The 27442-nt window shown below is 45.2% G+C and overlaps 1 protein-coding gene across 1 annotated transcript; it reads right to left on the reverse strand.

The window, feature by feature from the left end:
• Nucleotides 1–13: 13 nt before the first annotated feature.
• tead1a (TEA domain family member 1a) lies at nt 14–22811 on the reverse strand. The gene is made up of 11 exons (XM_071914860.2): nt 22537–22811; nt 16996–17060; nt 15817–15879; nt 13230–13361; nt 12956–13005; nt 12147–12208; nt 4817–4944; nt 3990–4163; nt 796–936; nt 366–518; nt 14–136 (listed from the first exon to the last, which is right to left on the reverse strand). Exons 1-11 carry the CDS (start codon nt 22739–22741, stop codon nt 23–25), a joined length of 1287 nt encoding a protein of 428 aa, XP_071770961.1. The 5' UTR covers nt 22742–22811; the 3' UTR covers nt 14–22.
• Between the last annotated feature and the right edge of the window lie 4631 nt (nt 22812–27442).

Raw genomic sequence — 27442 nt, forward strand, 5'->3', positions numbered from 1 at the left:
AGTGTGTGGGGGGGTGTGTGTGTTATTCCTTGATGAGTCGATAGATGTGGTGCTGTGCTCCGTGCTCATTGTTGGACACCTCAAACACACACGCCATGCACAGCAGGGTCTCCTGAGTGTCTCTGTTGCTCACCACCTAGACACACACACACACACACACACACACGCAGAAAGAAAGAAAGGAGGGAAGGTCAAGTGTTGCATTCATGTGTCCACAAACAAACAACGCAGCTGCAGGTTCGCACAAAGGATGACTGACAGTATGAATGCATGCGCACACACACACACACACACACACACACACACACACACACACACACACACACACACACACACACACACACACAGAGCGTCGGCGTTCTCACCAGCAGAATAGTGAAGTTCTCCAGCACACTGTTCATCATGTACTTCTCAGGCAGGTGTTTGAGTTTGTGGATGAAGTTGATCATGTATTCGCACATCGGAGAGCGACTGATCCTGTAGACGAAGCGGCCGTTTTCAAACCTTGCGTACTCCGTCTGAGGGAGGGAGGGAGAGAGAGAGAGAGAGGGAGGAGGACAGTCGGTGTGAATGAAAACTCCGACTAGTGTATACACAAACAAATGTGCTGTTACAATGATGTCATCTTGAAAAAGCAGACTTTCAAGCAGCATACACAGCTCTTTTCTGTGTCTGTTCAGGCATGGTGGCTATCGCTGCTCATGCTAACTACCCAGTTCTTCTTCTGCTTTCCCAGGAAAGAGCTACCAGACACCGGCTGTTTAGAACAGCCAGTGTGAATGTATTTCTCCTCACCTCCACCTTCTCGACGACCTGCTTGCCGAAGGAGCAGACCTTGGTGGAGCAGGTGATGGTCATGTTCTCCGAGCTCTCGTACTGGCTGGACACGCCGTAGAAGGCCGCCGGGTCGTCCTGCACGTTGTAGTTCAGGTCCGCCTGGCAACGCAGAGAGCGACCACGTCATCAGTTACACCATTGACATCAGTGTCATTGACAGTCAACAGCAAACCAGGAAGAAAATGGAATTAGATCCAAAAAAGCAGTAAATAATGGGAGAAATTTGTGTTAAAAAAACCCCAGCAAAGCTTAATAATCATATCCCTCAATTACCATAGATACAAAAGGGATTGAAGGAATAATTGAGAAGGACCACTGCCTAATTTCTGCCACCAAACTGAGTCTACAGCACACTCTGCTGGTCGCTCGATCACCGAGGGATCACTTGTGTTCAAACTGAACAACTAGTCAGACCAGAGTCTTCTGCATCTGGGTTACGACACAACGAGACTAGTTCCTCAGTCCTAATATAGACCCGGGTGAATAAAATTCTTTAAATCTGTAAAATTTGTTTTGGGTGTCAGGAGAAAATGCGAGTCACCAGAGAATTGAGACGGCATTGAGATGGAAAAGATCAATCAGAGCATCTTTAGACTTAGACCAGACAAAGACAGCATCTATTGTTTAGCTGGGTGTCCCAGCGATTCAGTGTGTTGTGTTCCTGTCACTCTTCACAGTCTCATCAATTAGGCAAACAGAAAAAACAGTGTGAAAGTGGACTGTCCGCTGTCCTTTTACTCCAAACCCCTTAATTTCAGCTGCCAATTTGAGCTTCACAATCTAATTTGTAAAAAATAAAATATTACTGCATGCGTATATCTGCAATCTTGTGAATCTTTCATTACAAAGTCAAGTTATTTTGCCCAAACTTTTGGTAGCACACATTTGGTGAAATTTAATACAAAACTGCTTCGTTAATGCGGTGGAAGATACTTTCGGGAAAACAGCAGCAGCAACGACATGCAGAGTCCATCTGAATTCATTAAGCCATGAAATGAAGTGCGGGCGAGGGAGAACACTGTTGCGTAACGTTCTGCCGCTGAACTCGGGGCTGGAAAATATTTCATCGTAGCGGCGGGCACACGGCGCACCTGGATTTACACGCTGGGAGAGGTGGAGGAGGACTTGTACAAGTTGTAATGAGTTCTCTAAGGAGTCTGTCTCTGGGCTGAGGACGGACACACACACACACACACACACCCCATCAACCCAACACACACACACCAAATCAAACATTAGACTCCTGCACGCACACGAACATCAAACTACTCCATTAAAGCAACTGATTATCAGAAACTGGATCCATTGTCGTAGATCAGAGACCTTCTTAATTAAATTCAGATGGGAGGCTCTCTTTGACACGAAACACACACACGCCTCTTGTTTGTTTTTCACGTTACAATGAGTCCACCTCATCAATTCAGCATTTACACTGAACCCGGTTCACAGGCCTGCAGGCTCACCACCCCCCATCCGCCCCCCCATCCCGCCAACCGCATGATTGTACTGTTTCACAGCCTAACAGCTCCGCTCAAATTCAACCTGTTCATCGGTTTGATAATTAAGCCAATTATTGACTGTGTGTGTGTGTGTGTGTGTGTGTATATGGGAGAAAGAGCGCTGAGAGATGGAGGTGAGCTGAGATTCGCAGTGGGGGAGGCAGAGCAAGACAGAGAAAAGTTAAAGAGAAGGAGTAGAAGAGACGGGGACACACACACACACACACACATATACACACACACACACACACAGGAGAGAGAGAGCAACCTGTGAGTCAGAAGGCGAGCAGGTGTTCAAACAAAGCCGCTGTGCTTTCATCAGCCCACCACCTCCGTATCCCAGGTGGAAAGACAGAACACACACACACACGCACACACACACACACACTCCTCACACGACACACACCTGTAAATGCAGACAAAGAGACGGCGCTGAGCGGAAAAATACAGGAAGAACTAACTAGCGGAGTGCACACTTGTCGCCTCGCCTGTCGATCACCAACCACACATTGTATGTTCAGGTCCACAACAAATCACATGTAAATATCGCTTTGGGATTTTTCTTGGCCTGTTATGACGCACAGGGTATCTGCAGCTTTTGGAAAGACAAATTTAAGATTTTTTAAGATATTTTTAATGCTATCTGGAGTTGGATTTAAGGTCAGTTTAACAACCAAAATAAAAAACAAAAAGCTGGCAGGAAAGAGAGACTATTTCTGATTGAACATAGTTAATGAAACTTCTGTGATGAAAACATATAGCATATTGTTTTAATCCTGTTCTATATTAATTCAGTCCAATGTATGTGGGTCAAACTTAATGTGACCAACTGGACATGTAAGTAATGTAATACAGCATAAGAAAATAAAACCACAAAACAAACCATAAATCTACACAATTCCTGGCATTTGCTTTTTTTTTCATTTGCCTTACTTTCCAACTCTGTCTCGACTAAATATCACCATCTCATTTTACAGTTACTTCAAAATGCAACTTAATTAAAAATAAACCTGTATAACATGGTGAACAATTAGACCTCTAATGACTGTATTTAAGTCTACATTTTTATACTTTTTAATACGACCTTAAAGCTGCATGCAATAAGCAAAATTGTCTGTCACCACTAGAGGGTGACAGAAACTGCAAGAAATTTGTAAATAAACCCACAGCAAAGCCACTCGCCCACTGCACTACGGAGGCCTCTTAAGGACAAACATTACAAAGCACCGTGCATAAAGCTAAACGTACCTACAGAGAAGTGTCACCAGTTACCAGTCTCGCTTTGCCAGAACATTCTCCCGCTGAAGGTTACATGTCCCACAATGACAAGTGAAGAGGCAGGTAATGGTTTACTAAGTTTACTCGCTCACTTCGTCGAGTCCGCCCTTATGAGAAAATTTTCAGGGATGGGAGGGGGAGAGCGCCGCTTTTAAACAGTGAGGGAAGAGGCAAGCTAGTTTCAAAAACTTGCAAAGCTCTGGGAGGGACCAGGAGGAGTTTCGTTCCGGAGCGGAATTTGACAACAAGCTTTAGAAAAGAGTTGAAAACAGCAACACAGGATGGTAACCTGGGTGTATCTATTCCACCCACCACCTTGGAGTTGAGGAGTAACGGGCCAATCAAGCAGCAGACAGACTGCCGGTCTTTGCTCACCCAGAACTTGATCAGGTAGAACGCGCTCTGCGGCCCCTTCCCGAACAGCTCCTTCAGGCCGCCCTTCTTCTCGGGGAACTTGTCGTAGATCTGCCTGATGTCCACGCACTCCAGCATGGGGTCGCTGTAGCTGGGGCTGTTCTGGCCGATGTGCACGAACAGATGCTTGTTGTACTGTTGGGGGGGCGGTTGAAGGTGAGGAGGGGGGGGGGGGGGAGGGAGGGAGGAAGAAAGGGCGACAAAATTAAAGTTGAGCCAGACAGAGAGAGAGACAAAGATAGAAAGAGTAGACAGATGTAAGGGGTTGGGGGTATTTTGGTTCTGAGACTTTGACTTTGTTTTGCAATCTTTACCAATAAAGCCAAATGATGAACTCTCAATGTTACTGCATTTTTCTACCTGTGGGGGCAGTTCCCCTCCACAGTTTCAAATAATGCAATGGATGCCCTGCAAATTTGATATCTTGACAACTTTTTGTCAACAGTCTCGCGCCGTTTCAAAGTCACCGTTGGACGGTTCCAAGGTTCTTAACTGTCCAAACAGAAAGCACCAAGATGAATGCCGGCTGTCTTTGAGCCCAGGGCAGAAAAATGACGGTGAATCCACTGTGTGGCAGAATGACAGATGGGCGGTGCAGTCAGAGAGATAGAGCTTTACAAAGGTTATTCATACTAGGAGAGACACAAAGGGTTTTAGAGGTGTTCTCTGCCGTGGGGTTATCTGTCATCTCTGTTTATGGGACAATAGGGAGTGCTTATGGTAGACTTATGCTGCAAGCGTGTGTGTGTGTGTGTGTGTGTGTGTGTGTGTGTGTGTGTGCTACTCACAGCCTCCTGGTCCCTCTGCGTCTCCAGGAAAGAGGAAAACTCGACCAGCCGTAGTTTGGTGGTGCCGATGGAGCGACCATGCCACGCCGGCTCTCTGTGTGTTTGGGCTGCAGCGGGAGGCTCATAGCCTAGGGAACACACACACACACACCCAGTTTAACCTCACTTCACATCCAGTGCACCATTGTCAGCATCATTATGTATAATCACGCTATTAAATGGGGTTAGTAGTAATGCTAGCATTAGTCTTTGTTACAAAAGTATAAAATATAGGCCATTATTGGAGGCTCATCTGCTGGACAAAGCCCGGCTGAGGTGAGGGTGTCGATATGAAAAGCAGTTGACAAAAGTAGATGAAAAGAGGTAATGATGATGAAGACATGTGGCGCAATCCCTCCGCCGGCCGACTCTCAAACTCATACACTCGAGTTACAAAAACCTTCTACCTCCACTTTTTCCATTTAGTTTTGTATTATTGTAAATGACAGCTGAAACTGTCTCCTTCATGTAATCCCTGGGACCTCAACGAATTATTGAAAATGCATTGTAAACTGTCAAAGATGCAAGGGTGTTAATGGGGGAAAAAAGTGGAGTAAGACACATCCGGTTACGCATTACTTATGATACAAATAACACATTAACCCGGAGATTCGACCTGGAGAGAATGTGTGATCCTAATAATCAGTCAAAAGTAACTTTCCCCAACACTGTTTCTCACTGTGTTCCCAATCAACATCATCTACACACTCCAATTACTGATTATCAAAACACAAAGAAATATGTTGAAAGAAAACAGTGTGTAAAAAGGTAAGTGTGTGCTACAGCTGCCCAATGTATAAACACAAACAGGCACTGATGTAGACATGTATGGTGAGAAGGTGACGGACACATTTTGCATAAATATATGCAAAAGAAACCAAAAGATTTCAGTTTTTTCACTAATATAACTGGAAAGAGCAAGTACTTTCTAGTCCAATGAAACTCCATTGACTTTAAGAGGAATATAGCATATGTAAACAGGATGTCATTATACTAACTGATTTTTAATAACAATGTAATCTAGAAATTCAAAATAGTATCCATTTTCAAAGTTGCTAAGACGACGATATTGAAGAGCATCCAACTGGTTTTCACTGATTCTTTACCTTTCTCACACTAACTAAAATCTTCCTTTAAATATAAACTTTCCTCTTATACCAGATGCCTGATTTATTTTCTCTGTGAGCTTAAATCCATGACAGCTTGAATTTATTATTTGGAGTGAGTTTGTATTAGGCAAAAGAAATAAAATGAGATGAACGCAACACATCAAAGGCTAACAATATTTTCAGAAAGTAGCCTGATTTCTCGGCCATCAGTGAGATATAGCTGATTTCACAACTTGGTATATTAGTTTGACTATGGTGCAAGTGAAATGTGGATGCTTAGCTAGCAATATGTAGTAGAACACATTGCTGTGTTGCTGAGATTTTACTTAAAGGATAAGGCTGGTGTTTTTTAATGCATTGCTTACCGTCAACAAATCCTATGAAAATAACAAAATCAACAATGCGTTTGCTCTACTCCCGTTACTTTCTGACTTCCCACGTACCGTTTTTAGCCTTCAACCCGGAAGTCATTGGCTCTTTGACGTGTTTTTTATTGTTTTTTTAATACAATGGAGTTCTATGGCTACTGGGACATGGCTTCATTGGGCACCGGCTACATGGACGAGACTTGTTGGCAAAACAAAATCATTGCTGATTTTGTTATTTTCATAGGATTTGTTGACGGTAAGCAATGCATTAAAAAACACCAGCCTTATCCTTTAAGCAGAAGGAAAATCACTGGTGTAAACACCTTGTCAAGTAAAACCAAAAGCAGCTCATTTAAAATGTACTCAACGTAAAAGTTAGTTTTTAATGAAAGACAATATCTACTCAGTGTAATGTGTTAGAGGGAGGAATGAGGAGGAATGATACATGAACAGCGTTGTGAGGCAACGTAAAGTATGTAAGTATTTTTTCATTATACTCTTATTCCTTATAGCATTAGAAGCTGCCATGTAAACAATGTGAGAGCATTTAGCCATCTACTTGGGGTATGTTACGATGCAGTGTTGACCATAATGTTACACAGTGTGTGTATCACAGTTATAAGGGTGCTGATACACCTGGCAGTTTTTTGGGCAATGTAGGCTACACTCCCAATACCAACTAACCAAGTGAAAACACAGGAGTAACATCTATTCAAGTGTTGCCTTGCAAAAAGATTCTCCTGTGTGATTAAATCAACAATGTTAAGGCAACTTCTTGATCGATCTTGATCATCATATTTGACCAGATATTTATTTTCCCTGGTCATCTCTGCCTGAACAGTTGAACCAAAACAGAATCTGTCTGTCATAAAGAGCTGAATTCTACTCCCAGTTACTCAACAATAAGTCCATTCCGTCTCCCACAGAAACACACAGTGAACTTGTTCCCCTGAACACCCTCAGTTCATTTCAGCCACCAATTTCAACTGTGTTTGAGTGCTTTTGCATCTGTTCTTTAGTTGTGAGTTTGGTAGTTGGTTTTATTGTGTTGTTGTTTCTGCACTGTTGATTTGCCATCCAGTAACAAAACATCCATGGACTGGATCGCAGGAGAAAGGGGCATCTATAGACCCATCAAGGTATGTGAGCATTGTTTTTTGAAGTTAAATAGTAAAGATTTTGAGCTGTAATCAAAATGTAGCATAAGGGGCTTTTGAGTGACATTATCTAATTTCTTTTAAAGGCATTGTTCTATACACCGATATATGAACAGACCTTACAGCTCTGCTGGGAGAGGAAATACTACCTTTCACAAGTAAGAACCACTTTTGTTTCACACCCACACAAAATAAAAAACACCTGATAAATTCTGGCAGAGTTGTGTCTCTTATGCTTATACATGAGGATATCTGATGTTTTTCTCTTGTAGAAAAAACTGATGGTGCAGTTGCTGAGGCTTCAGCAACAAAACCAGGTCCCATCTGAACTAGCAGCTGAGGACATGACTGACTGGCTGGTGGAGCGGGGCAAGAAATCTCTCAGGGAGCAGTGAGACTTACTGAGACACATACAGACAGTCCACCACTCAATCTATCATCAACTCTGCTCATGTTAAGCTAGTCTGTTTCTAATGAGAAGAAACTAGAGCAACAGTTAAGATGACCCTTCTGTTTTCTTTCTATTTGAAGATTGTGGAGGTTTGAACTGGAGGGTTTTGATGAAAGTGTCCAGCCTCTCCTCTCGCTGGTAAGACCATGATAATGAAAAGACTCGGTTTGAAATAAATGATCACATGACACTAGATTGATCCTGTAAATATGTCAAATCTGAATGGTGCATCCCATTTCTTGTTTCAGGTGTGGGAGGTGAACATCAGCATGAAAATGAGAGATATTGAGTTTGAAGCCCGAATGGTGCTCAACTCACCTGAAGCCAACAGTCCTTGTTTTCAGTAAGTCACATTTATAAGATTAGATGAAACTTGAACGATTCCAGTGGGGAAATTGGGTCTTTGCAGCAGCCAATAGTAATAAGATAGGTTAGTGTATTTCAACTTATTTTGAGTGCCTCTCATCGACAGAGACCCTCAGATCATCCGTCTGGCTGAGGAAGCCATCAGGAGCCTGATGGAGAAGCAGCAGCAGCAGCCCAGCTCCAGCCTCCTCGGCCCCCAGGAAGTGGCGATGCTGGTTGTGCCCAAAGTCCTGCAGGGCTTCTGGCTTCATCCGGCGAGCCTCTCGTGCGTCATGCCCTCGCTGCAGCTCAGCGACCTGGCTGTCGGAGTCACACAGGCCGTTCAGGATAAGCTCTCCGCCTCTCTGACGTCCATGGACCATCAGGCCGCCTTCTCCCGCTCCATCCGGGACGAGAAGGTCCTTTCTATCCAGGACAAGATCAGAGAGAAGTACACACCAGATCTCCTAGTGGAGGAGCTGAACCGCTTTGAGCCTGAGCTGCTGACCAGGATTGTTGACGTCACAGTGGGGGAAATCTGTGTGATTTTCGAGCCGCAGAAACACACAGAAATGTCTACTGAATGTCTGCTGAACACCATAGAGGTAAGAAGACCTGCGCACAAGTATGATAGAGTAGCAGCATAAGATACTGTGGAGTAAAAAAACCAAACTGTATCATTTTCTAAAATTAAAACAGCTTCTCTCCCTCTTCAGATGGAACTAGGTGATTCCACCCAGCGAGCTGTAGTGGATGGAGCCGTGAACTCAACCTCCCTTGATGGAGATTTGAACGAGGAGCCTGGCCTGGACGAGGACACAACACCAAGCCCAGAAATGGACTCTGCTGTTGCTTCAGCTCCTCTGGTTCCTCTGACCCTCCTTACTGAAGCTCCTCTGGTTCCTCTGACCCTCCTTACTGAAGCTCCTCTGGTTCCTCTGAGCCTCCCTGCTGACGCTCCTCTGGTTCCTCTGAGCCTCCCTACTGACGCTCCTGTGCTTCCTCTGAGCTGCTCGACTGAAGGTCCTCTGGTTCCTCTGAGCCTCCCTACTGAAGCTCCTCTGGTTCCTCTGAGCCTCCCTGCTGACGCTCCTCTGGTTCCTCTGAGCCTCCTTACAGAAGTTCCTCTGGTTCTTCTGTGCCTCCCTACTGAAGCTCCTGTGGTTCCTCTGAGCCTCCCTACTGAAGCTCCTCTGGTTCCTCTGAGCCTCCCTACTGAAGCTCCTCTGGTTCCTCTGAGCCTCCCTACTGAAGCTCCCCTGGTTCCTCTGAGCCTCCCTACTGAAGCTCCCCTGGTTCCTCTGAGCCTCCCTACTGAAGCTCCTCTGGTTCCTCTGAGCCTTCCTACTGACACTCCTGTGGTTCCTCTGAGCCTCCCTGCTGACGCTCCTCTGGTTCCTCTGCCCCTCCCTGCTGACGCTCCTCTGGTTCCTCTGAGCCTCCCTACTGAAGCTCCTCTGGTTCCTCTGAGCCTCCCTACTGAAGCTCCTGTGCTTCCTCTGAGCCTCTCGACTGAAGGTCCTCTGGTTCCTCTGAGCCTCCCTCCTGAAGGTCCTGTGCTTCCTCTGAGCCTCCCTACTGACGCTCCTGTGCTTCCTCTGAGCCTCCCTACTGAAGCTCCTCTGGTTCCTCTGAGCCTCCCTCCTGAAGGTCCTGTGCTTTCTCTGAGCCTCCCTACTGACGCTCCTGTGCTTCCTCTGAGCCTCTCGACTGAAGGTCCTCTGGTTCCTCTGAGCCTCCCTACTGAAGCTCCTGTGGTTCCTCTGAGCCTCCCTGCTGACGCTCCTCTGGTTCCTCTGAGCCTCCCTACTGACGCTCCTCTGGTTCCCCTGAGCCCCCCTCCTGAAGCTCCCGTGCTTCATCTGAGCCGCCCTACTGAAGCTCCTCTGGTTCCTCTGAGCCTCCCTACTGACGCTCCTCTGGTTCCCCTGAGCCCCCCTACTGAAGCTCCCGTGCTTCCTCTGAGCCTCACTACTGAAGCTCCTCTGGTTCCTCTGAGCCTCCCTACTGAAGCTCCTCTGGTTCCTCTGAGCCTCCCTACTGAAGCTCCTCTGGTTCCTCTGAGCCGCCCTACTGAAGCTCCTCTGGTTCCTCTGAGCCGCCCTACTGAAGCTCCTCTGGTTCCTCTGAGCCTCCCTACTGAAGCTCCCGTGCTTCCTCTGAGCCTCACTACTGAAGCTCCTCTGGTTCCTCTGAGCCTCCCTACTGAAGCTCCTCTGGTTCCTCTGAGCCGCCCTACTGAAGCTTCTCTGGTTCCTCTGAGCCTCCCTACTGACGCTCCTCTGGTTCCTCTGAGCCCCCCTACTGAAGCTCCTCTGGTTCCTCTGAGCCTCCCTACTGAAGCTCCACTGGTTCCTCTGAGCCTCACTACTGAAGCTCCTCTGGTTCCTCTGAGCCCCCCTACTGAAGCTCCTCTGGTTCCTCTGAGCCTCCCTACTGAAGCTCCACTGGTTCCTCTGAGCCTCACTACTGAAGCTCCTCTGGTTCCTCTGCCCCTCCCTGCTGAAGCTCCTCTGGTTCCTCTGCCCCTCCCTGCTGACGCTCCTCTGGTTCCTCTGAGCCTCCCTACTGAAGCTCCTCTGGTTCCTCTGAGCCTGAGGAAGAGAGCCCGACATTTCTTCCGCCGGCTGTTTAAAACAGTCTGCAGCTGCTGCTGTACAGCCGAGGAAGCAGAGAAGGACTGAAATTCCCTCTGCCAAAAATAAATTCAGTCCTGCATTGCAATCAGTCCATGTCAGTCATTTTTTCATTTATTGTGAATTGATGCAATGCAAAATGAAGAAATTATCATACAGGAATTGCATGTTGTTATCAACATGAAAATCAGCAAAGTTGGAGTTACATGGTCTTCACACCATGTAACTCCAACTTTGCTTATTTTCATATTGTAAATTCTGTTGAAGGATTACATGATGCTCTATGGGTTGAATAAATTCTATGGCTATTGGTGCTTATGAAAGACTTTCAAAACCTTTGGAAATTTGAAAAATGCATGATGGTGAATCTATAAAACAAGGCTGGTAGGTAGCGATATTTTAAATGCATTATTTGAATCCAGTAAATTCCATTATTATTTACATGAGAGGTTTCCAGAGGTTTAACAAAACTTAAGAACATTTAAGGATACAGAAAGCATCATCATCGTCTCAGCCACACAATCCAGGCAACTGTTACTGCAGAACTGCAGACTGAACCCAATAGTTGTTTGGCTGTTAGATAGACTTACAGTCAGTAAGGCCCTAACAGCCAGTTTGTGAACATGTCCAAAGCTGTCAAATATCACGAGCATCAGGAGTAGGATTGACCAGGTAGCTGATACAAATGCTAAATCCAGAATATGAGAGCACTACTCAAATTCTACAGATGATTTTATATCAGGTTCTGTTCATTTGAAATGGCTGTTCATGGTATAAAATAAGCTGACCAGATAACAGAGAGTCACTGGTTTGTTATCAAGCACTGGCCTAGTTAGTTTCAAAAGTAACTTTCCCCAACACTGGTTCTGAGATACTGAGCATCTAAGATTTGACATACTGTTATCTATCTTTTTAAATATTTAACCCCAAAAGGTTCCAAAAACACCACACAAGCATAAAGTTACATTCAAAGATCATGAATATACGGATTAAAAAATAGAGTCAGAGAGAACCCTGTGATTCCAAGCTCACAATACGTTCTTTTTCTCGGTTTGACCTCTTAAAAAGACAGACCTTGGGGCAAACTGGAGACCCCAGGGCTCAGATTGAGGCACACCGGTGTGCCGAGCGGCCCCCCGCAGAGAAGCAGCGGTCTAAATGACAGGAGACGGGACTGCCTGTTCGCTTCAGAGAAAGGAGGTAATTGTACCGCGGTCCCTCTCACCTGAGATAGTGGTGGTCCCTGCTGTCTGCACAGAGTAGGCTTGCTGAGAGAACGGCTTGATACTGAGAGAAAGAGAGACGAGAGAGAGAGATGGCAAGAAAGAGCAGCAAAGAGGGAGATAGAGACAAAGAGACAGAGTAGGATTAGGTACGCTATACTACCGATATTGTACAGCAAGGAATCATCAATAGCAGGACTGCACACACACACACACACACACACAGCCCTATAAACAAGAAACAGAGACAGACAATTTATCACTGGCACAGAAAAGAGCATAAACCTAACTAGAACTGAGTGAGCAGTGAAATTATACCCACTAGCTAGAATATGAATAGAAGCTAATGAAGATAGTGTGGCCTTGGACAATGAGATCAGTCAGTATTTGTAAAGATGAACAAGCCACTTCCAAGGTTATAAACATGTAAACATATCATCCCCCATGAATGATGCAGGCACTCCTTGGGCCAATCAAGTTTCATCAGAATGGGACCGGTGGTGTAGCATTATGGCCTCTCAATGTTAAAAATGTTGCCCTTTAATTATTGCGTTCCCATCAGACCAATCAGTGTGATATGTTTTTTTTAAAGCTAAACCCCAAACCCAAATTTGTGGTGAAGCTTGACATCTAATGGTGAAAAGTAGGGTACTGGACTGACCATCTGCCATTGGCTGATCTTTGGTGCCAGGTGATGTCACCACCTGTTGTACTCTATAGAAGGTGACATCACCTGGCACCAAAGAAATAACACACTTCAAAGCTGGGAATCAGTAATCAAGTGTAGGCATACAAGGTCGGTGTGACTTACTCTTCTGTGTTGGAGCTGGACTGGCCTCCAGGAATCATCCCCTGCCAGAGCTTTACAAGACAACACACACACATTAGTACATTGGACTCAGTACATTGGCACAATACAAATGAAATACAGTGTGTTCACCGCGACTTCACATTGAGCACATGTGACCAACAGATCTTAAAAAATATTATTGCTTTATTGTTATTCATGTCCTTGTGTTTCCTGTATTTATTTGTACATAAACAACTCAAGTCTCTGTGTGTGTGTGTGTGTGTGTGTGTCACACCTGTGCGTTGCCGGGGAAGCTGGCCCGTACTATTCCAGGCAGCAGCTTGCTGTGTATGGCCGTGGCCGAGACGATCTGAGCCGAGGACATGGAGGAGATGCTCTGCAGAGCCTTCTCCTTGGCACTCTGGTCCTGCACAGGAACAGACACAGCATCGTCATCATCGTATACGATACACAGAGACATGGAGGCATGTGTTTGACAAGCCTCCTTTATAGTCTGTTCCTACAAGAAGTAAACCCTGTAATGTAGAATGTAATCAGAGCAGCATAGCGTAATCAGAAAAGCAGGAAATAACGGGAATGAAGAAGAAAAAAGGGAATTATCATGAGAAATGAATCAGAAATCCTGCAGAAAATCAAGGCCCTGGGAGAAAAAAATGTCATAATTGTTGTGATCCTCATCCTGGCTGTCATTTGACTGGTTGTGACCAGACTGGCTCCTCCGGATTCTTCCTTCTAGTTATGATTACACAAAGTGTCCAACTGCCATTGGGTGAAACGGCCCAATATGGAGCTGCTCATATAGCCATCAGTGCAAGATTGTGGTTAGTAGTAGTAGTATTTAGAGAAGAAGAAGAAAATGTATTTGTGCAAAGTGCTTTACAGATAATTAAGCACTGATAAGAAAAGCCAAAGAGAATGAAATACAGGATTTTAGAGGAATAAAAGAGGTTGAAATAACAAGAAAAAAATAGGTGAAACGCAACTACATGAAACCCTGTCAGTGAGAAAGTGCTTTAATACACCTCTGGTGTTGACAGCCAGAGGCCCGTCACCTTTAGTGTTTAGCCTCGACCTCGGGAGGCCGAGAGCTTCCTGCTGGGAGATCCCAACCCGGCTCATAAGGGATTAAAGCTCTAGACCTGGCTGAGCCGCAGAGGTAATCAGCAAAATCTTCAAATCAATTCCAAATCTTACAGGCAACCAGGCTAAACAAACGTAAGCAGGGGGTAATATGATCCTGTTTAGTCTTCGTCAATAACCACAAAGCATACATTCTCTGTCTGTGACCCTGTGTGTTCATGCCTTCGTTGTCTGCCTGTTCATCGCCTGTGGTGCTTTTTACCTCAGCCTCAGACTAGATGTTGTTCCAAGGCAGACAGCTCATCAAGATGAGTGACAGGTGCTGGGTAATGAACTTGACCAACCGAGGGGGCGGGGGGGCGGGACTAGCAAACCCTTTGCTGCCTCAAGGCAGAAAGTTGCATATTGGTAGAAGGCAGAAGTCTGAACTTGTCGACTCATACTGTATGTAACGGTTGAGCTAAACGCAATATGAAACTATGAGCTGCAGAGACAAAGCAGCTAAACCAAATTGAATCATAGAGAGGAATCACTGATTGGCAGCTTCACTCATGTTGATTGGCACTGACAGAATCCCTCCCAATCCTCGAGGAGGCAATGACATTACAGCAGGTATTGAGATGAGAATCACACTGCATCTTCATATTAAATCCTATGGAACCATATGGGCTTAATGAAATCCTTGACCTGTACCCATTTCTTTAATACACATTAACCCATGTTTTCTTTTGTTTCTATGGGATATCCAGCAGTAGGGAAAGCTGAACCACAAATAGAGCGCTCAAATGACCAGAGAGAGCGTGTGCAGCATTTTTAATGTGCTATAGGAAGAAATACATGTCTGGGCCACTTTCTAACAGTCAACACTAGTTCCTATGGACTTATCATTTGGATTATATTAACTGTTGTGTGCCTATTTTTTACCATCTTTACATTTTGATGCTATATTGTGGAAAAAATCTATATAAATGTCTCTTGGTCTCATTAAAAGATAAAACCATTCTAATCTATGCATTGTTCCAAAGATGACAAAAACATGACTGCAAAAAAAAACATGCTTCAAACCTTTAGCCTGATTGTTTTGGGGCATGATTTACATTTTTTATGTGTGTATAGTGATAAAATTGTAACACTGTTTTGAAATGACATGACTCAAATAGCCTTTATTATCATTTGTTATTAAACATCTGCCATTTATTTTATGACAAAACACAGTTAACTTTGTTACGACTGCTCTTCACGCACAGCAAGCACTTCTTTGTCGGCTTTACATGAAGTAATTACAACCAGCAGTGAGGAAGAGGAAAACAGAAGGAGGGAAAGGGAGGAGGAGACAAAGAAGGCAAGAGATTAATGGACTGGGAGGGTGGAGAGAGTATGAGAGGAAGGAGGGAAGAGGAGAGGAGAGAGAGAGAGGGGAGAGGAAAGAGGGGAACAAATGTAAGGATATAAGAGGATAACAGGAAGAGGAGGAGGAGGAGGAGACGGGGGTATTCTTAGAGGAAATCTAAACAGGCCTAATTAGACACCTAGGATACAGGAGTCGCCATGACAGGCATCCCGACAGTCAACAAGGATGTGAGGAACACTGAATTCTGATTGCTCTTGCACAGAATGCTTCCTAATGGCAGGACAGGCTTGTGTACAATACAGTTGTAGTTATTTCTGATGACGATTTCCTTGGATTTTCTCTTATGAAAATGTTGTGGGTTATTATTTTAACATAGACCGCACCTCCATCTCTAATCACACTCCTATTTAATGTCTTAGGTGAGTCTTACCTTTAGTTTAGAGTGAAACTCCCTGGATTTCCTTCTGGCTAAAACCTGGATATGGCTGGACACCTAGTGAGGAGAGGAAGAGGAGAGGAGAGGAGGAGGAGAGGAGAGGAGAGGAGAGGAGAGGAGAGGAGAGAAGGCAAGAGGGGGGAGGGACGAGGAGGGTAGAAAAGAGAAGAGGAAGGACCAAACAGTGAGTTGCCATGGTTATGAAAGGACTGTTGCCACACTGGAAGGGCACACACACACACACACACACGCACACACACACACACACACACACACACACTACTCCCCTGACAACAGTGAATAGACCCATCTATGCATCTATGCTTTCGAGGCGAGTGAAAAGACACCTGGGAAGATAGGCCGGAACTACAATACTAAAACAACACTAGTTATAGATGTTGCTACTATTTGTGCTGTCAAAAAATTTAATTATAAGGTACATTGTTCCCTTCTAATGGAAAAATGCCTGTAAACATGCCATTGAAATGCACACTAGTCCTCTCATATTTTCTAATTATTTCAGCGCTAGAGAAAACACAGTGACAGACGCATGACTGCAATGTTTTAGCGCTATTCTAGTCATTTACTGAGAATGACAATCCACTGTTAAGTGAAGCAGCTAATAGGGAGGGAGGTCATGAACATACAAGTCTCTTAACCTTGGCTGATCCTAAAATTAGCCGTTCCCTTTCTTTGCATAAAGTCACACTGGCGATTTCGCACAATGGCGGCCCCTAATGGCAGCGAGAGGTAACTGTTTTAATTTTGATCATGTCAGTAAACAAATGTTTTTGTGGTGAAGACGTTCGGCCATCGTTGTTGAGTCCAGCTTTCTCTGGACGGAGTTTGTATTTCACTCTTAAGTATATAAGTATTTCCAACCAGTGACTGTATCAGACACTAAAATAATTATCATAATTTTGGTAAATACTGTGAATCTATGGCGTCTCCATTATGGGGGATGGGACACTCTTCTCTGCTGCGGCCCTACTTTATGATTCAGGCCGATAAGACAGGTGTATTTTGACATAAAAATCTCACCTAGTGCAGCTTTAACTTTTCACCGTGGTTGGCATCATTCCTCTAATCACGTCTGTATAAATCTCATTAGGAGCAGATATGATGCATATTGCAGACGGTGTGATTGGATTTCACACATGCTTTCATTATTACCTGCTTCCTCGTCCGCGTCTTGCCCGTTCGGAGCTTGATGTATCTGGCTATCAGCTCGTTACGACCTAGAGGGAAGAGACAAAGAACACACTTCAGAAACATTATGCATGCTATTGTCACACACACACACACACACACACACACACACACACACAGAAACAGAAGAGAACGTTTCTACTATCCCTCTTTCTCTCACATACAAAGACAATCAAGCAGGAATCATATGACCCCGACAAACAACTTAGTGCATGATTTAGTGCTGTTGACCCGGCGACCTTCTGACGTGCAGCTTCACATACTAGCGCTGTAATCACCGATACCCCTGTTGGGCCCTCCACACACACACACACACACACACGCACACACAATCACACACACCATGGCCCTGAATACACATGACCCAACAATACAGGCATTCATGCAGACCGGCCGTCCCCTGATTAAAGGAACCAGCAGGCCAGCTGTACCCATGCTTACGGGTGTGCACATACGCGCACACACACATACACGGATACGCACACACACACGCTTACAATGCTGAATAATTCAACCCATTCAATAGGGAGCACAGCAGACTCAGCATGACCTGGCTAGTAGATTAGTGAGAGAAAGAGAGGGAGACAGAGAAGGGAGGCATTAAACCACTGTATTACATGCATACTAGAAAACCTGTGAGTGTGAACTCTGTGTGTGTGTGTGTGTGTGTGTGTGTGTGTGTGTGTGTGTGTGTCCAAATAAAACACAGCTCATGCTATAGTTTCATAGTGTTGCACTGCAGTCGTTTCTGAAGTCTCGCCCATCTCACCCCTTAAAATCCTTAAAAATCCACTTCATATAAACTAGTTTTAAACATTTCAAAACAGTGCAGTTGTTTAATTTCATTATCATGTTGTTGTGGTTCTGCTAACAAGTCTGTCAGCACTCCATGATCTGGTCTGGTTTGTCCTCTGGCCCGCTTTCTATGCTTTCTATGCCGACCAAGTGGAAAACCAAAGTCAGGCCAGCTGGCCAACTGATGGTCAAGATCAGCACAAAGCCAAACCTCAACACACTACCCAAATGGCTCACAACAATAGCCCTAACTAACTAGCAGATGGCGTGTGTGCGTGTGTGTTTGTGTGTGTTTGTGTGTGTGTGTCCTGACCAATCCCGCTCTCACTGAGATAGGGAGCTTAGACTGATAAAATCTACAGCTCCCCATGCAGGTGTTTTCCTTCGAGCAGTCAAAAGCAGTGACTGACAACAGCACACATACACACACACACACACACACGCACACACACATGCACATATATACATACATAAGCGCACACACTGACACACACACACACACACACACACACACACACACACACACAGAGTCCTGGCTGCGGAGGCTGACATCTGACTCCAGAGGGGCCAGCTGGTCTTTCTAGGAGGCTTAACGGTGAATTATCATCCTTCACTAACCCTGCGGCACACATCCCTCGCTCTCTCTCTCTCCCTCCCTCTCTCTTTCTCAAAAACTACCCCCCCCCCCCTCCTCCTCCCTGCTCCCTCCTCCCTCTCCCCCTCCCTCCTCTGCTCTCCCTCCCTCAGTCCCTCTGTCCATCCATCCTCTGTTTCTGGCTGTTCCCTCCTTCCCTCCTCTGCTCCTCTTGCGGTGAATGGCCTTCCCGTATGCTCCCTCCCACCCTCCTTTCTCTCTATCTCCCTCCCTTCTACTTGCCCAGTGAAAGACTTCAAGGCCAAAGTCAGATGGTCATTAACCGTGACGAACAGAGGCAACCCCCCCCCCCCTCCCTCCCTCTATCTCCCTCCCTCTATCTCCCTCCCTCTCCCCCTCTCTCTATCTCGAGGCCAGGGCTAAAACCACTCTGTTTGAAAACAGATATTAAGAGAGAGAGAGAAAATCCACTCAAAAAAAACCCCCAAAATTTGCATGTTAGCGCCGCGGCGATGGACGGTTAAGAAAACGAGTCTCTACTGATGACACCATCAAGAGGCGACTCCATTGACAGTGAATGGGAAACCAAGTCCAGATGAGATGAGAGGGTTAAATCCCCAGATTCACACACACTGACCACGTTTACATGTTTACATGCAGGCAGAAAAGTGATTGAAATGCAATTATGTGAAACTCTATACTCTTGATTATGTTATGTGATTATGCTGTTAATCAGAGGAAGAGTAATGGCAATAACATATGGAATGCTCTGATTTGAGATCAGTCGGATTATGCATACACCTTAATCAAGTGCCACATGTGTAGCTGGTGATGTAACTCATGTTCTGTCAGCTGTCATTTCCATTTGAATACTGGAATCATGTAAATGGCTTAATCACACTGTTGTCTTTAATCAATCATTCAATCAATCATTTGTCTATTGTAGGTATTGCACCAAAATCTACAGATATGTGTGGAGAGAGAGAGAGAGAGAGAGAGAGAGAGAGAGAGAGAGAGAGAGAGAGAGAGAGAGAGAGAAACACACAACCAGAATGAATGAGCAATCTAGCAATTTGGCGAACCTGTGTGCGTCTGTGTCCGCACAGAGAGCCATTTTCTCCTCTATTCTGTCGCTCACCACCTTTGGTTAACCGAGCGATTAAGAGCTCCGGCTGCTTCAGAATAGCTGCGAACCCTTTTAGAGTAAAGGCCGGGGCCTCGCTGACCGCAGTCGCTAACAAGATTGGAGTGGTGCGTATTGTTTTATGCCCTGGGAAGACCTCGGAGACCACAACACCCAAAACCCCTGGCTCCAAGCCTGGCTTCAGTAAGGCTGAGTAGGAGTTGTGCTTGTTACAGTGTGCACAGTAAAATGTCACATTTTAAAGCGGTAATCCTCGAGATCCTCGTTTTTTTTTTGGTTTTTTATTTTGTCGACATCTTTTTTCTTTGAGTTTCTGTAGGTGGCGCTCAATGTAAAAGCTTTCATGAACTGGATATAGGTTGAATCACTGTTGTGTTATATCAATCAGCAATAGAGAGTAGCAAAACACACATTTATTTCGATAAAAATATTGTGGATTATTACTTTACATACCAAATTTATGTTCTCCTTTAAAGTGCCAGGGCATACTCTTTGTTTTCATCATCTCAAACAAAATCTTACTCTCTTTTTGCATGAATTATTTTTTAAGCATCCAATCGTAATGCATATGCACACATTAAAACCCATTTCAATGGCAAATTCCCACTGCGATGGACAATAACGTTCTATTCTAAAGCCACAATCCTTCAGATTCTCAACACACACACGATTTCCCTCTCCTGGATGAAGGACAGGTGGGCACTAGCTGCTGCATGTATCAAACCAGTGTCCTTACCACAGGAACATTGCTTCACACACTAGACCCCTACCACCTCAACCATGCACCTTCGCCGCATGTGTGTGTGTGTGTGTGTCAGCGAGAGAGACGCGCCCGACCTCTGGAGAGCACATGCCAGTAATTCATCCTTTTACGCCTCGCAGCGCGTCGTAGGCTTTTTATTCCCCGTCTCCATTCTGAACGCGGCCCTGATCCGCGGCTTCAGAGGCCGAACAGGTTCAATACTCTCCGCCACGTCCATACCGCGCTTCTGTAGGGGACAAAGCCACTGGCCGCCACTCTCTACCTCTCCCTGTACCTTTTTGCCTAGGATAATAGCGCTATTATTCACCTTTTCATTCTCTCTCCCTTTCACACGCGCATCCATTTATGATTCCCCAATGCTTTTTTCCCCAAGTTCCGGACCTTTTTTCTTCTGCGGTCCATTTATCTGTGTATTTTTAGACCCTGCATATGCCCTATATCTTGCATGTTTTACCTCTTCTCTTTTCTGCAGGACTGCTCACCTGACACTCCTCGCGCCTTCAATGCAACACTCGAGGAAGCCACAAAACCCGGCATTAACAAGCGGCACAAAAGGAAACCTGCAGCACTATGCGGTACAATAAAGCATAGTGAAATTCCCTCTACCTATTCTATAGATCTTATCCGCAGCACAGAGAAGATGGAGAGAACAAAGAAGTTCCACCGAGACTGTTTGCATAACGCTTTTAGTATAGAGAAGAGATAAGAGACGAGTTATAGAATGTGAAAATACTAATTCAACGTAATATACTATCCTGTTTAAATACGATCTCTGCGCATTAATCAAGGGAAATGCCACAGAAAAATGTATTCTGTGCACATCAAGAGCCAAAAATATGAACAAACTAGATATTGATTCATTATTCCCGGTTAGCATAGATGTTTCAGTATTGATTAAGACCCCCTGGTCTCTATGCCCGACCTCGACTCATCCCTTCTCCCCCGCTTTGCCCCTTTCCTGCTCAGTCTCCGTCTCTGAACAGGCGCTGTCTAACTCAATCAGGTCACCGCCACTGTGTTATATCCTGCCCTGTCAGTGTTTCTGTATATTGTTTTTGTTGTATTATAAATCTGGAAAATAAAAAATCTATCTGGAAAAAAAAAAACAGGTCACCGTGATAAACATGTCAACAACCCAGACACACGGTCAACAGGGTAAACAAACGATGGTCAACAAGGCAGAGAGGAGAGAGAGAAAGAGAGACGCAGACTGATTGACCTGCAACTGATCAATAAGCAAGAACTCAAACAGGAGATTTAGTATCAGTGTGACTGTGTGTTTGCCGAACTTCTGTAGTATGTTTTAATCCAACTAGGTCCCAGGGAAAGACTTCATCAACTGTGTCCCAGACTGGAAAAAAAAAAACAACAAAACCCTGGCATACACATCTGGGATCCTAATTAATAAGATTAAAGTCATCATACTGCAACACACACAGCCATACAAGACCAAAACACAAGCAGCAGTATCAAAAAGAAATCGCTAGAGTGCACTCTGCATTTATATCCCATGGTTCACAACAGAGAGAGGGGGGGGGGGGGGGGGGAGAGAGAGAAAGAAGAGAGAGGGAGAGAGACAGACAGACAGAGAGAGAGAGAGAGAAAGGGGGAAGCGCAGCTGGTGGCAGCCAGAGGACCATCTGTTCCTCACTCTATTAGTTCACACACTCTCTCTCCCTCTCTCTCTCTCTCTCTCATTCTCAGACATACACAAAGATCCAAAAACACACACACACACACACACACACACACACACACACTCCTCCCTCTCTGATGCACCTATAGCATGCCTCCATTACCTCTCCTCTACTGTTATATTTTGCCTTTCTCTCTGGAACGTTTCAGCAGCTTGGACTCTCACTGGATGTGTTACAGCGCTCTGTGGAGACGTCACAGTCTACCAGTGCAGACTAGACTGTGCAAATCAATGACGAACAATCAGCAACATTCTAAACTATGGTACTTCACTATACAAATTCACTATAAATATACACAAGCATGTGACCCCTGCCTGCCATGCCTCTTATAGGTGTGCAACGCATCTTAGCCTCATTCACAAGTATTATCGTCCTTCAACACACTCACACACATACATCTAAAAATACACAGTGCATCTTTCCTTCATTGACGAGTAGGATTTCTATCATTCAACAAGGCTAACACACACTCATACACACACTTATTTCTACCCGCTCTCCCATCACTCACCGTACATCTTCCCTTCATCCGACAGTATGATCTTCCTCCTTCCACAGGGGGGGTAGATGGCCAGGGCCTCCTGGAAGCTCTGTTCGATGTCAGGGCTCCAGACCCCCTCGGGGTCCCCGTCCATGGTCTTGTCCCCTCCCGAGTCGCTCAGTCTGTCCATGTCCTCCCCTGGACTCTCACTGCCGCTCCAGCTATTGCGGTCCATGACGCCGGCTAACGCTAGATAGGTAATGTGGCTAAACACAGCTCAGTGCTAGTGCTAATGGTTTTTAATTACCAACTCCCAATGGGAACTGTTGGCTGCTAGCAACTGCAAAGTAAAGGCAAATGCTAACTGTTGCTTAGGGTAACTAGCACCTAGCCGACAGCCAATGGTAGCAAATACTAACCACCAATAATGACACTAAGAGTAGCTGGAAAGACTGGAGACAACTCAGCAAGCTGGTCCAAAATCCCAAGTCAGACAGCAGGAACCTAAAACAGAAAAAAACAGATGAAAGAAATTATTTTCTATTCGTTGAAACTGAAGCTATACCAGGCAACTTTGTATGTTGGCAGCTCCAATCTCACATTACATAATTTGTGGGTATTGAAGTTGAAATTATTTTCAAACAGTAGCCTCTCACTGCCGTTTGGAGCCAAGTTGCCGAGCGCACTGAGAGGGAACTGTTTGAAAACTGTTTGAAAACTGTTTCTGGGTACTGAAGTTCAAACATCTCTCGCTGCACTGGGCAACTTCGCATGTTGGCGGCTCCAGATGGCAGCGAGCGGTGACTGTTTGAACCGCAATACCCAGAAATCCTGTGACATGATGTCAGTAAACTGCACACAGAGCATATTTGCCAACCCGGCCGGTCTGTGATGGTTTATACCAAAGATACCAAAGAGACGAGAGAGGAGAAGATCTAATATTGGTGAGTCCAGCTGGGTGGAGAAGTGAAGCGTACTGACACCAGAGTTTCATTTGGGCAAATCTACATGGTCTCAAATAGTAGGGATGGGACACTCTTTTCTGTTGCAGCCCATCTTTGTGATTTAGGCTGACAAGACGGGTGGATTTTTACATAAAAATCTTGCCTAGTGCAGCTTTAAGTTTTGATTTGTTCAACATGGTTCCCCAGCTGCTAGAGGCAAATTATTGCTTCTTTTCAGGGAACAAATCGCCTGTCTTGTTAAAGTGTTAGTGGTAGTCTAACACCAAATCCACATGCACATCAGTGGCAAGAGAGAGAGACAGGGAGAGAGAGAGAGAGAGAGAGAGACTACTACCACACACTTACTACTGACAGCTTTTAGGAAGAAAAAAAATTGAGAAACTAAAGGAGCTTGCCAGCTGCCTACAATTCCACTAGAATCCCCCACGGTAAACAGCAGGGTTGGCACAGCGCGCACACACACACACACACACTTATAGTGCCAGCTCCTTGGGCAAACACATGTCACTTTGCTTCGTCTTCTTCTGCTGTTCACACTTCCCATTGCGCCGTCCCTTGCCATCATGGCCTGCACAAGCCTGCAGAGTGTGAAGTGTGTGCCAGTGTGTGTATATACTGTAGGCGTGTGTGTGTGTGTGTGTGTGTGTGCATGCCTGCCAACCAGGCCAATTTTAACACAATTATACTTAACAATGTGCACACACACATGCAACTGAAGCATGTAAAAACAGCAGGCAACAGTTTGGACACAGAGGATTTAACCTCGTCCGCACATTTCAGCTCGGGCTTAACAGTCCTGCGGGCTGCTGGACGGGGGTGTAACGCTTTATTTTGCACCCGGGGGAAAGCGCTGCTAGTCTGTAAGAAAACACACTTCGGCTTACATACCCGCCGCCGTGCGTAAACGGGAGGGATCTGCCGGCTTCGCTGGGGGTTTCTCTCCTCGCTCCCTCCTCGTACTTTCCCTCTCCGCCTTCCCTCCCCCGGCGGTTTTCCATTCAAACAAGGATTCATTCATCCAGCGGGCTTTATTGTCGAGAACCAGCAACAACATGTGTTTCCTCTCGTCGGTGTGTGCGTGTGTGTGTGTGTGTGTGTGGTGTCAGGGGGTAGGGAACTGCTGGCATGTTCTTCAAATGAATTTGGGTTCTGCGCGCTATGATGCTGACGAAGCGGAATCAACTTAAGGGCTGCTCTGTGTGTGTGTGTGTGTGTTGATCTACTCCCCTGAGAGTGAGTTATGGTCTATGGATGACTAATACTAATCATTCCCAGCACAGTGATTAATGCTGAGAATCCAACAGCGGCTACAGGAAAAGTCCTGCACATTCTTTCAAGGATGTGATCGCCCAGATCAAACAAATGAAGGAAATAGAGAAGGGAGAAAAAGCAGGGAAACGGAGGGGGAAAGGGGTTTTTAAGGCAAAAAAGCCCTGAGGTATCACTTCCTGAAAAGCTCCGCACATTCATTCTCTATGTTTTGGGACTGAAATACTGAGAATTTCAATTTCACATGATCTGAAAATACCCACATTTCAGAGAACCATTCACAAAATATTACTGACCTTACGAGAACTACGCTGACGCAATGACAACAATCCATCTAGTTTCATACGGCACATTTTCTGCACTGTACTTTTATGAGCAGTATATAATTAATAAAACAATGCAGAATAATAATAAAAGAATTGTTATGAATTGTTTACATTCTTGAAAGCCAGTACCATTGATAGAAAGATTTAGAAATAAACATAATTCTGCAGAGTCACTCTGTTGTCATTTAATTTTCATTTATTACATCGTATAGTGGTTGTATTGAATCATGAACCACATATCATATATTGAATCTGAGATAAGACAAGCATGTTCCAACCCTAATGCTACACTATGTTTGCTGTATTTTCAATAGAGGAGATGAAGGCAGCTGAGAGTCAGAGGAGAGGAGAAGAGAGGAGAAGAGAAGAGAAGAGAAGAGAAGAGAAGAGAAGAGAAGAGAAGAGAAGAGAAGAGAAGAGTTTGGGGGTCAGTGTGGAGCCTGCACTCTGGCCCAGGAGCAGCCAGCATGAGAGGGGCCCGGCAGCAGATGGACGCTGGAGAGAGACATTAGTCACACAACAATCGACTCCGACTACCGGCTACTCCTCTGCACCCTGGGCTACGCTCGCCCCCGCTCCCAGTTCACTGTCTGCCTCTCTCTCTCTCTCTCTCTCTCTCACACACACACACACACACACACACACACTCACACCAGGCAGGCCCAGGCCACTCCAGGCAGGACACCAGGCATCATGGTGTCAGTGCCAGCCCTCAGGAGAACAGATACAGGGCATGCAGCCACAATCCTGCAGCTGCCTTGGACTCTCTCTCTCTCTCTCTCCCCCTCCCTCTCTCTCTCTCGCTCTCTCTCTCTCTCTCTCTCTCTCTCAATTATTTCTTATAGCACCCGCTGGCTTGCACCTCTTGCCCGCTATATGTGTGTTTGTGGGCGCAATGTGCATGGCTCTAAGCCTCCATGGTCTCAGAAGCATGCCAGTGAGTTTGTAATGAAATGTAATGATAGGGACATGCGAGTGTCTGCATTACCGGAGGGGGCCAGGGTGTGTGTGTGTGTGTGTGTGTGTGTGTGTGTGTGTCAGCAGGGGGTCTTGTTGGTATACAAGTTGACCGTGTTATCACAAGCTAGTCAGTTCTTTCAGTCATTCTTCTATTGGACCACTCAATGGCATCTGTTTTAACTGCTTCCAGCATGTGCGCGCACACACACACACACACACACACACACAGCAGGTTTTATACAAGAGGATTTTCCTCATAATCCTCAAAGCAAACATTGTTCCACTTTACAATGTTTTGCCATGTTTACAATGGTCCCTTATGGCCCAAATAGAATTATTGTGTAACTGAGGTGACATTCCCCGCTCTCTGCTCATTTTTATATTTGTTTAAAAAAAAACATAACAGACAAAAACACAGTACAAGCAGTGAACCCAGCTCATTTTTTTAGCAGCGTGCCGACTCTGGCAAAATTTGAATAAAAGCTTGAAATATTTGGAGCAAATTCAGGGACGCTTCATTTATCTTGCCACTTTAGCAGCCTGGGAAGCGGACGTATCATTTGCAAGGTAAGATCAATCAAGTGCTCCTCATGTTATTCAAGCGTTCAGAATGTATTCGAGTGTAGTATTTCAGCCCGCGCTGATGCACTGTCTGTCCCTGGACTCCACGGCGAAGATAACACGGCCACAGCGGGGAACAGGACAAATCTAAAGGTGTCATGTACACAAAATGATATTTCTTCACTATTGATTGTAACCTGAGCGATATGACGGCGTCTGGAGTCTTTTCGTCCGGGGATCTTCGCATCAGATGAAACATGAAATACGAAAGCAAACAGCAGGGAAATGGGGATTAGAATTAAATCCCTCAAAAAATATGTAAAACTGGGACGATATATCGAAATTCAATATATCGCGTTACAATGTGACAATACGTATCGTGGGTCAGAAAAATTAATCGCGATATTAGCTCCATTTTATTCTGCTGTAGTAATCACAAATGAGACGGCGTGACCATCACAATTTCACAAGCTCTCCATTGAAATTATATTATTTCGAAGTCAATACAGTGCTTTGTTTTCTCTGCAAAAGCGTCCTTTTATTCATAAGAACCAAGTACACTGGCAGGTTGAGTGTAAGCCTCAGCGCGGGTGCAGTGTCAGGTGCATTGTGGGTGAGTGCAGCACCGATCAATGCTGGAAGTGTGTGTGTGTGTGTGTAACATCCAAGTGGGAAGGTGGTGTTCTCCCTAAATTGTTCAAGGAATAGCTGCATCAGATCCTGTGTATAATAACATTTATCATAGTAATAATATCCGAGACGATGTGCTTTATGGGTAGAGTGGTGCAGCAGGAATAGTGGCTGTTTTCCCCCTAATTAGCTTATCAGTTTATGAATCCTAAATTCATAAAGCAT

Source organism: Centroberyx gerrardi, chromosome 4 (assembly GCF_048128805.1).
Source record: "Centroberyx gerrardi isolate f3 chromosome 4, fCenGer3.hap1.cur.20231027, whole genome shotgun sequence".
Taxonomy (NCBI): domain Eukaryota; kingdom Metazoa; phylum Chordata; class Actinopteri; order Beryciformes; family Berycidae; genus Centroberyx; species Centroberyx gerrardi.

Bases quoted from the DNA above. Each gene is read 5' to 3' on its own strand.
- tead1a (XM_071914860.2), bottom strand. From the start codon at position 22,741: ATGGACCGCAATAGCTGGAGCGGCAGTGAGAGTCCAGGGGAGGACATG. The intron at 13,006-13,229 runs GTGTGACACACA...TGTCTTGTAAAG, and splicing joins GCTTCCCCGGCAACGCACAG to CTCTGGCAGGGGATGATTCC. The intron at 937-3,989 runs GTGAGCAAAGAC...CTGCGTTGCCAG, and splicing joins TCTACCTGATCAAGTTCTGG to GCGGACCTGAACTACAACGT.